Source organism: Nannobrachium achirus (assembly GCF_963921795.1).
Source record: "Nannobrachium achirus genome assembly, chromosome: 9".
Taxonomy (NCBI): Eukaryota; Metazoa; Chordata; class Actinopteri; order Myctophiformes; family Myctophidae; genus Nannobrachium; species Nannobrachium achirus.
The window spans coordinates 38,016,329-38,027,530 of NC_137818.1; the positions used below are offsets into that span (position 1 = coordinate 38,016,329).

Consider the following 11,202-nt stretch of genomic DNA (forward strand, 5'->3'; position numbering starts at 1 on the left):
AGTCTCAGAGTTAGTTTTACACAGAATTTTACACCGTAGGCTTCGAATCTTGTCATACTTGGAATAAACATTCATTATCTACTCCTTTACTCCTCCATTTCACAGCAGACATTTTGACAGGTAAACAAAGCTGACGCTAGAAGGTACCTGTAATGATGTTAATTAATTGCAGATGTGTTACTGTGTGTTCCAGCATGGACAGCTCCAGGCACACAGAAACACCTCAAAGAAACAAACCAACACCATTATTACCCCAGCTGCATTTACCTGTCAAAATTTCTGCTGTGTTAAGTGATCCATTTATACTTCTTCGTACAATTGAGTCGTGTGCCGAAATAGTCGATCTTTAGCTAGTCGATCCATTAGCTCACAGTCACAAGCTAGTGGATCTGCAAGCGACTCCAATGTATGACAGTGTATAAATTAAACGTATGTAGTTGCCCGCGGAGCATCCATCACTCTCCATAGGTCAAACAAGGAGTTTCCTTTTCATGGTCAGTCTGTATAGGATCTGGTAGCCATCGTCCCAGCCATACAGCTGTTTCTCATCAGGGTTGTACTTCAGGCTTGCATGGGCTCCGTACCTCCTGGGGAAGTAGAGGAGCGGAGCCTCCTCGCTGAGCATCACGCCATTGACGTCAAACACGCACTCCACGCGGGAGCGGCTGGCCAGCCGGGTGTTGTACACCACGTACACGGTACCGCAGGCGATGAAGGCCGCCTCCGCATTCTCCCGTGGGCAACGGGTGTCCCACATTTCCTCTATATCGAGAGTGGCGGGGTCCATCTTAGCGAGGTGGATGTTGGGTTCATCCTCTCCGCTGGCGTACAAAAGCCAGAGGCCCTCGTCGTCGGCTGCCAGCTCTGCGGTGGTCTCTGGGTTGAGGCTGTAAACAGGAGCGCTGCTGTCCACGGGGAGAATGGCGCTGTCTGTCACCGTACTGCTCCGAAGGTCGTATTTGACCACCTGGATCTCAGTGTTGGCCTCTTGCTGTATGTAGTACAGATAGCCGTTGTAAACAGCACTACCAGGGCCGCTCCATAGTGAGGGCAGCCGGATCTGCGTGCTGTGGTTGACCCCCAGAGAGCTGGAGAAGTCCAGCACAGAGCTGAATTGGTATAAAGTGTCTGCCGCGGTGCCATTGAAGACGTACACCTTGGAGGACCTGGGGTCCCTGATCCACAGGCCCTTGGGGCTGCCCACTCGCTTCAGGATCTTTACTGATCTGATGCTGGAGACGATGTCCTCGCAGTCTGAAAGAGAAAACAGGCCACATGACACACAGGGGCGTCACAAGGGGGGGAAAAGTGGGACTGAGTTACTAGGGCCCAAGGTGGATGGGGGCCTTAATTATTGAAAAATAGCAGATATACAAGCTCACAGCGCGCCACTGAGTGCCGCGCTGCGAGCTTGTAGATCTGCTATTTTTGAAAAGTCTTGAAAATGTGTGCAAATCTTTGAATATATGTATTTTTTTAAGCGAACATTTGTAACTCAAATTTTGCTTCCCGGGGGGTCTCTGGAACTAAATATTTTGAGATGGGGGTCCGTGGCCAAATACATATCATTTTGGGGGTCCTTCACGTGAAACAGTTTGAGCACCACTGACATAAAAACGTAGGTTTTTCAAAAACCCTTAGAAAATTTTGAAATATTCAAAGACTTTTTTCAACATTTTTTCAAAATAGCAGATCTACAAGCTCGCAGCGCAGCATCGAGTGCCGCGCTGTGAGCTTGTATAACTCCTATTTCTCCCAGGGCCTAGAATTTGGTGCGACACCCCTGCAGATGACACATGATGATAATACAGCCTCAGTGTGTTTGTAAACAGACGGGATATAAACATACAAGTAAACACAGAGGTATGCGTAGATAGAATGATCTTACATGCTCCATTCTCTGCCAACTTGGTGTCATATGCATTAGCATGCATGTGCTGCTGCCCGTCTGGGTCATGTTTTTGAGCGGTGGTTACACCGTCTCCTATACGTGGCCGTGTGTGTATGCGTGTGTGTGTGTGTGTGTGCGTGTGTGCGTGTCTGTATGTAGCCTGCCCTGCAGTACCTTTTATGACCACACATGTTAAGGGAGGGGTGCTGTTGTTCAGGCCAGGCCAGAGACACACACACACACACACACACACACACACACACACACACACACACACACACAGGGGGGAAGGGAGGGGGGGGGGGGTTTGACCACCGCTCAGTTCACACGGGTGTGATTTTTAATATGAGACCTTAATATGCAGAACAGATCTTGTAAGCTTAAATTAAAACATGCTATTTAAACCAGTCTATGGCAAATTGAATCACTTTGCTAAATGAAATAAAAAGTAGGAATGCCGCAACGCATATAGAAGAGCAATAGGCCTACCTATAGATACTGCAATGCAGTAGAGTGGATTGCGTATCTGTTCAAATTACTGACAATATCTACTGTAAACAGCTAGCACACTCACTCCCTTGAACATGAGCTCTGAGACTAAAAGCATTGACCTGCAGACCAGATCCCTGTTCTGCTCTACAGAAATAAGACAGTGAATTTGAGAGGAGATTCAAGGCATAATACTATGTGGTAAAGCATTTGCTCTGTATCAACAGAGATGGTTTGCAAAGTTGACTACATGCAAAAGGGTAATTATGTGTTTTAATTTCAGTTGGGGATGATGCTATTTCAAAAGCCAACTTAAACAATATGTACTTTTAATTGACCGGTCGTTTCTCAATAATGCTATTCCCCCCAGCTTCCTCGCATTCTGATGTCTGCCTGCAACCCACAACTTAAGCGGCCCTGGCAGACCACCCTATCCGAGTTCAAACAGCCTGCCTGGCCTGGGGACCACAAGGCTATAAAACTAAAGACAATTGTGTGCTCAAACTGCACAAACAGGAGAGCAGAGCAGAGCACTTCTAATAAAAAATCAAACCTGAGTCTCCTGGAAAACATGGGCCATTGACTCGGAATACGTCTCCACAAAACAACTTGTAAAAACACTGTGATTGGACCCATTTTTCCAGAGAATTGCTTCTCTGGGACAGCACGACACTGCAAAGGGATGGCGCAGATCTCAGTGAATCAGTAAATATAGTAACATGCTCTGTGACTCTGCCAGCGCTCTGCAGGGGTGGACTGGGAACAAAAATCTGCCTGTGAATTTACATGACAACGCCCCCACATATCTGTCCAAATTCACATAAAGTGGAACATGCAGCCAAAGCAAGTGACGTCAAACAGTGGATCAGTCAGTCTATCTATGACAGAGATACAAACTAAACGGAGCAGTATGGTAGGACCAGTCCTCTACATCTTTGCACTCCTTACTATAGTGTGCTGCACATATTTAAGACATGGGCTCTATTATGATCCAGGTCTTATGCTTTATGCCTTAACTTCTTTGCCTTTTTTTACTATATAGACATATTTTTTTTTTATATTTCAAATAGCTGATCTGCAAGCTCACAACGTGCAGATGTAGATCAGCATTTGAAGTATTTAAAAAAGTTTTTCAAAATAGTAAAAAAAAGGCAAAGAAGTTAAAGGTCCTACACCATGCATTTAAAAATAATTTATATAACACTGTTTGTGTCCCAAAAACGTTTTTGAAAAGGTTTGAGGCTAAATTACCACTCCTGAATACAGAGCCCCTGTCATTTCTGCCTGGCTTTCAGAGCATTTTCAGCTGCAGTACCACCTTGTCCTGAGTGGAGGACTGCGCTATTGAGCCAGATTTGGCCCCACACTCCTCCCCACCTCCTGCTCAGCAGGCCTGCCCACCCCTCCCCAACCCTCTCCCAGCTCCTCCTGCCTCCTTCTCAGGCCTGCCCACCCCTCCCCAACCCTCTCCCAGCTCCTCCTGCCTCCTTCTCAGGCCTTGTGACATCACAAATCTGACATTTCACAATCAGGACCGTTCTGAGACATGCTAACATAGATCTGCCCATAAACTGAGAAAGACACAATGGTCAGAAATAGGACTTTGTGAGGATAGAAGTTGCTGGTGGGACACCAAGAAAATACATAAAAATTGGAAAAATGAAAATTCATGGTGTAGGCCCTTTAAGGCATAAGGCATAAGACCTGGATCATAATAGAGCCCTATAATCTTATACTGTATATAACAACACAAAAAATAAAACATTAAGAATGTGCAAGTCAAGTCAGATTCTATTATCAAGGGGCCGCTTGATAACCAGTGCCTGGACCGGCACATACGGTACACCACATAATCTCTGATGATGCCTTGACAGCGTGTCGCGGGTTCGAATCCCGATCCCAACGACCTTTGCTGCGTGTCACTCCCCATCTCTCTCCCCATTTCCTGTCAGTCTACTGTCCAATCAATAAAGGCTTCAAAATGGAGAAAAATACTGTATGGTAAAATCCTCATCCAAAGTTGTAGGGCAAAGAAATTAATTACGTATATGTACAGTATGTTGACTAAACGCAGTCTCATACCTGCTGTGTTAAAACGGGTGATGAGTTGCGATGGATTTCACCATGCATCAGATGTTTGGAACAATGAGACGCCCTGTCGCATTTCATGTCGACAAGGATGTGGTGACGATTCTCTGCCTATTGGTATGCAACTCAACCAGGGCTGAGTCGGCAGAAGCACCGCTCAACGCGGCCACTTGTTCACCTGACAGGTGACCCCTGTCGCCCTGCATCATGCCACCCAGGTGCCTCACAGGCCTCAAGTCCACTTATGATGATCGCATGGACAGATGAGAGTGAGAATGTGTAGGACTAAACTGCACAATACAGCAACTCACCATATGTGCTGTTTGCGCAAAATGATTGGAAAACTAAAAAAGTAATGGAATCTACAGAAGTTGATGCAGCTGGGGTTTTAGTAGCGTAAGAGCCATTTCATTAGTCCGAAGGCATGAGAGCCTGAGACTATGTTTTGCACTATTGTATGACCTCTGGCATCCATGGGCCTCTTATAGCGCCAGGAGGCAGATTTTTGCAAAACACATTTTGTGACTCTCTTTAAACCAAACAGGTATTAAATGTTTTCATATTCCATCCTGATTGGCTAAGATTGTCTTCCAAAGTTTGCAGGAGTTCTCCTTTTTGAACCAAACACAGTGTGCGATTTCTGTGAAAGTTTGCACGCACATTCCCACTATAGGCCGAGAAAGAAATGCCACCAATTAACATTGGATGATTATCGCCACCAGGATTTTTGAAATACCTTTTTGAGCGGTGGTCACAACGCTCCTATACGTGGCCGTGTGTGTGGGTCTGTCTGTCTGTTTGTCTGTTTGTCTGTCTGTCTGTCTGTCTCCGGGTATGTAGCCTGCAGTAACCTTTTCTGACCACACATGTTAAGGGAGGGGCGCTGTTGTTCAGGATAGGCCAGGCATAGGCCAGGCACACTCACACACAAACACACACAGGGGGCACACACACACACACACACACACACACACACACACACACACACACACACACACACACACACACACACACACACAGGGGGCACACACACACACACACACACACACACACACACACACACACACACACACACACACACACACACACACACACACACACACACCACCGCTCAGTTCACACGAGTGTGATTTTTTATATATTACTCCAATGTTGTCAAACATCACGTAAATCGGTAGCCTACACATTATCTCTATAGTCAAGGGCTCAAGACGGATCGGATCGATGTTATCTTAAGTTTAATAAATGGACAGAACACATGCTTGCGTCAACTGTATAGCCTATTCTGTACCACAGGTTTTTTTGTAGGTTTTACAGACAAAGAAACCACATTGTACCCAATATGTCAATTCCAGAAATTGTACATACTGGAATCCTGTTGCCCCTCTTGAATGTTGAAAAAGCTAAAGTGATGGTCATGGACTTCTGTCAATGTGACATCATCACTGGAGAGGGTGAGTTCCCCCCCCCCCCTCCCTGAGGTTATCTGCATTCTCTATTATGCTGCTGTCTTCAATTTGACAGTTGAGTTGAGGTCTAATCTGTTGAGTATTTATGATTGAGAGCACAGCCACTGTCATACTATTAGTAGTTGCCTGGCTCCAGCCCATAGACCTGCCCACTCTCTGTTTGAGTCTGAAATCAGGCTACTACAGTAGGCTACTAGCAGGTGTGAGGGGTCACACAGGTGTGTTAATTGCATGATCTGGAACATCATCTACTCAGTGCTGGGAATGAAAAGATCTATCAGGCAATCGAGCCACAAGAAGAAAAAAGGTGAGGAAGAATTGGAAACAAAAACATAGCGGTATGTTTTTTATGGACATTTCTGAAAGCAGCTGTCTTAGCGGTTTTAGCTAATTGAAATGTAGCATGCTAAACTACTGTAGCTAATCTAGAGTGCCTCATAAAGCAGAAGCTGTAGTGTAATGTACACAGTATCAATCAATAATGTCATTGCTCATCCATAAATGGAAAGGCCTACTGTATGTTTTCAGAGGTCTTTGATAATGTACTACTAGCACTGTTCAGTACTTAAAATAATAAAATAAAATGTGAAAAAGATTTCCTAGATTTAACACTATAAGGCTCTAATTCATTTTCAAGCTAAAACATGTGGAATGTCCTTCCGCAAGCCTTAAAGGAGTGCAAATCCCTAGCCTCCTTCAAAATTGGTATGAAGTCACCTTCAAGGCCTCTCCATACTTCGACCGAAATGTTCGGTGAGTTGTGTTTTCCGATGTGCAAATTTCCGAACTCTCGTTTGGTCCAATGCTTTTCAGAAGTCCCGAGGGATATAATTTCATGGTAGAAAAGGACCTTTTGACCGAAAACGGCGGTTTCAGTCGAAGTATGGTCAGCCCTTTAACCCCGAAGATTTCGGTCAAAAGGTCCTTTTCGACCATAAAATGATATCCCTCGCGACTTCTGAAAAGCATTGGACCGAATGAGAGTTTGGAAATTTGCACGTCGGAAAACACAACTCACCAAATCGAGCCAAACAAGTAGGCTATAGATTTAGGCCTGTCTATACTTGTTCGGTGAGCTTGTATTTCGGCTATTTTCAAATGGTAGAAATGTATATGGTTGAATTGATTTGTAATTTTAATCAAAATCTACAAAGTAACTAGTAACTAAAACGAGTCTTTTGAACAGCTCTTTGAAAGGAACGGATCCCAGAGATCCGGCTCACTTCAAAGAACCATAAACCCCATCTTTAAATTGGTTTCACTGCTCACCAGAGACACTGGACTGCACCTCCTCCCACGCCACCTCCTCCGTCTCCTCCTCCTCCTCTTCGTCCTCGTCCCCCCTCCTTCCTCCCTCAGTCCAGGCCCCCTGCTCCAGCACCTTGTCCGCCTGGTTGGCGCAGGCCCTCGGGGAGGTGTTGGTCTCCAGGTAGTCCATCTCACGCTCCACGCGGTTGACCCGCACCGCAGCGCCCTCCAGGTCCAGGCGCAGGGAGCCGTGCCCTTTGCCCAGCCCGTCCATGATGTCGGCGGTCAGCTTCTTGAATTCCTGCAGCTCCGCATGGTAACGATGGAACTGCGCATGCCACAGCTCCATGCGATCCTGTACAAAATAACACACACGATATCGAGACAGGATAGTTGTTTTTCAGTTTTGCTTTACTTCACTGCTGCTCAACGTAGGCACTGCATGGGGACCCCGGGTGACATTGAGGGGGTTCCAGGGGGGAGACCCCAGCTAAATGATTGATAGGAACCAATTGGAACCGTCACGGGGCTGTAACTCTGAGAGAAAGCCATATGGTTCCATTTGCACTATTTTACAGTTTAGATTGGGGTCCCAAAGATTAAAATAGATCTTTTAAATGGCGGTCCTTCGCCTAATGCACATCCTTATCCAGGTCCTTGAAATGAAAAGGGTTGAGAAGCAAGGCTCTACTTCTCTCAGTTCTCTGGCCAGTAAAATATGTCTCTTGAACTATGCCGTTAAATCAGGGGTCTTCAACGTTTTCAGGCCAAGTACCCCTTAGTTGAGAGAGAGATGAAGCAGGGACCCCCACAACCTTTTCATAGATTCCATATAGTTTCATCGTTTGACAGCACAATCATCAGTGTATTTTGGATTCATGTAAATTTGTGTTTTCAGATATTTAACCACTTGAGCCGTCATTACCTAATAAACTTGATCTTTTACTCTGTATTTATAGTCTGCTCTTTTCCCCTCTACACCAAACCTCTTTGCTGAAAAATAGCCGATCTACAATCTCACAATGCCTCACAGCGTGAGGCGTTGTGAGCTTTTAGATCTGCTATTTTTGGCTACAGTTCTCAGAATATGGACACTAGGGTTCAAGTTAATATAACAAGGATTGGAAGGTTTGGAGGACCCACTGTAGTAACTCTGAGGACCCCCTAGGGGTCCCGGACCCCCTGTTGAAGACCCCTGCATTATTTAAATATTTTTGTATTTTTATACATCAGTTATCCACCATAATGGATGTATTATAGCATGTTTTCTCACAGATGCGGTTTCATCATGACGAGCACAATTGTAGGTTTTCTAACTTCATCTCATAATCTAAAACAGAAGCGCTGTGTTTGTCAGCGCAGTGACTGACAGAGTGAAACTGACAGGTGAATTATTTAGGAAGAGAGTGGTGATAACTGATTTCCCCTCCTCTGTTTAACTTTAATTTACTTCTTTCTTTGCTTGCTGTAGGTCTGATGTCGAATTGAAAACGTCAGAGACGGCGAAAAACTTTTGATGGATTGTCCTGCTCTCATACTGAAGCATTGCAGAAGTCAATTCGGCGTCATGGGAATGAGACTGGTGAGATACCACATGGGATGAGGTGGGAAGCGTTCCGCTGTAAATAGGATATTCATTTCATTTGAATAATTGTTTCAAGATTTCTTATTTCTGGAGTACACCCAAGTGTACGGTACACAGTACATCAAGGAGGGTTCAAAGCAAAAATAATTATTCTGAATGGTATGTGTACATTGTGAATATGCAGTACAGCCTAGGGGCTCTTTTCAAAACAACACCCCGTACAGTGCACAATCACACACACATGATATATATTTTGTAGAGGAAAATCTGTTTCTAAATGGCTTTTCATAGGAAATAGTTATTTATTTTCTTCTTTTCTTCAAATATCTGCTTTTGTCTTTATTTCAAAAGTCTTTCTTTAGACTATGAGCTCTAGCATTGCATAAAGGTGAGGAGCCTCATGGGTTTTCTCATCATGTATAATCCATAGCAATGAGATCCTTTCTAATACCCAGTCAACAAATTCATGACAGTCTCCATTCCATGAAATGGATGTCATGTCTCATAACGTTCCCTCTTGAATACTGTCATAGAAAAATACAAACAAAAACTGGTAATTTGTTCCCTCCCTGAGGCACTCTTTTGTAATAGGTTTTCATTCAGCCCGTGCATAGAAGCTGTGGATTTGTGTGACATTGTTGTCAGTGCTGTTAAGGATCAGCGTTCCAACATCATGGCATGCTGGTAACAACTGTAATGTTGGGTGCCTGGTGGAAATTGAGTGTGATATGAGAAGGGGAATGCAGAAGAACGGCCTGCAAGCCATCAGCTGATGTTCTCCCTCTTATTCTCCCTGAGGCCCTGGTGAATTTAATGAGATGGGCAAATTGGTATTGCTTTGGTCAAGACTTTAAATTCAGGAAAGGGAATAAACCTGGCATGCAGGATGTACGGAAAGTTAAGTCTGAAGAGATCTCGGCTGTTCTGTGTCATTATTCAAACATCATTACACTTAATCTGAGACAATGAGTCTATTATTTCTCAAATCCGTAACCGAGTTTTCAAGCATGGAAATGATTCCCTTCCATTCTCACAAATGACTCCAAATAAAGTAGATTCAATTGAATGGAGCCCGACCAATATATTGTCTGGCCGATACATAGCGAAATGGCCATTATTTTACTTTTTTTTAAGACATGGCCATTTTGCAGCTGTGTCCTGATGTTTATCCACTTTAAGCCTGGTGTCCAGGCATTGTGACGACATGCATTCTAAACTTGTATATTGAGTTGACTAATCTGAGAACAGGGCTTAAGTGGTTAGATAAAATAAAGTTCAGTGTATGTGTATTTTATATTTACTTGTTTGCTTGTTCATTGTATAATTAAAGTAAAATTTTATGTAAACATTTTCATATGTTCAAGTTTAGCATAAATACTTAAAAACAGCATCTATCATTTTTATTTATTTTTATTTAAGTGTTTGCTTATAATTTAAATGTTCTCAAAGATAAACTTTAATCATGTTTTGCTAAATAGATTAGAAAAGAAAACATTGCACCAAAATCAACACATTGTAAATCAGTGGTCTAGTACTCTCCAAAATCGGGATTGGCATCCGACCCAAAAATCTGGCATCAGTCAGGGTCTACAACTGACGTCATTCTAACTGGGCACTGTGTCTTACCTCAATGGCCAGCATTCGGTTCTCCAGGTAATCCATTAGTCCTTGGTAGTAATTATGTTGTGCCTCAGTGAGAGCCCAGACCGAGGACACAAAGAGGACAATGAGCAGCCTCATGGTGGACAGGAATGATCTGTCCAGCTCTGGTCCTCTCCGCAGTGACTTGGTCTCCTTACAGCTGTTGCTCCAGCTATGAGTGTTTGTGTAGAACGCGGTGTGTCCAGAGTGCTGCTCTCTGAGTGTGTGTATACACAAAGAGGTGAGTGGGACAGAGGGAGTGAGAGGCCACTTCTGCTGTTTCTAATTCTTTTGGCTGCGCTCACTTTGCTGGAATGTTTTCACAAACTCCAGGGAGGAGCCTTTGAGTGCCTCTCGCCGTCCTCAATGAATAAACGTGCTCTTTAGTACTCTATAGTCCTTGTGTGTGTGCTGTGCATCTGTGTTTAACAGTGGTAAGGCCGAGAGACCCAAAAGAGAGATTTGACGTTTGCCCGGGACCCAAATTAAAATAGTGAAAATAGCCGACCTACAAGCTCACAACGCGTCTCTTCGTCGCACTGTGAGCTTGTAGATAGTGACCCACGGAAATGGGTCTGTTTGTTACCCACAATTGCCACAAATGGGTCCTGACCTACTGTTTGAAAAACACTGCACTATAATGTACTGTTACTCAGCGGAAATGTGGAATAATGCAGAGTGGACACGGCTGAATGATGTCTTTGTGAATGATGCTTATCCATGCAACATCACACTTGTTCTCTGTTTTGATTTAGCACTGGGTCATTCTTATGATTCTTTATGGTTCAGTT

At 44.1% G+C, this 11,202-nt stretch overlaps 1 protein-coding gene across 1 annotated transcript; it reads right to left on the bottom strand.

Annotated features, from left to right (window-relative positions):
• Positions 1 to 469: 469 nt before the first annotated feature.
• On the bottom strand, positions 470 to 10,510 carry olfml3a (olfactomedin-like 3a; the record flags this gene model as incomplete). Its single annotated transcript, XM_080733594.1, has 3 exons — positions 470 to 1,254; positions 7,207 to 7,540; positions 10,397 to 10,510. The coding sequence occupies 3 exons, from the start codon at positions 10,508 to 10,510 to the stop codon at positions 470 to 472; spliced, it is 1,233 nt and encodes a 410-aa protein (XP_080589720.1).
• Between the last annotated feature and the right edge of the window lie 692 nt (positions 10,511 to 11,202).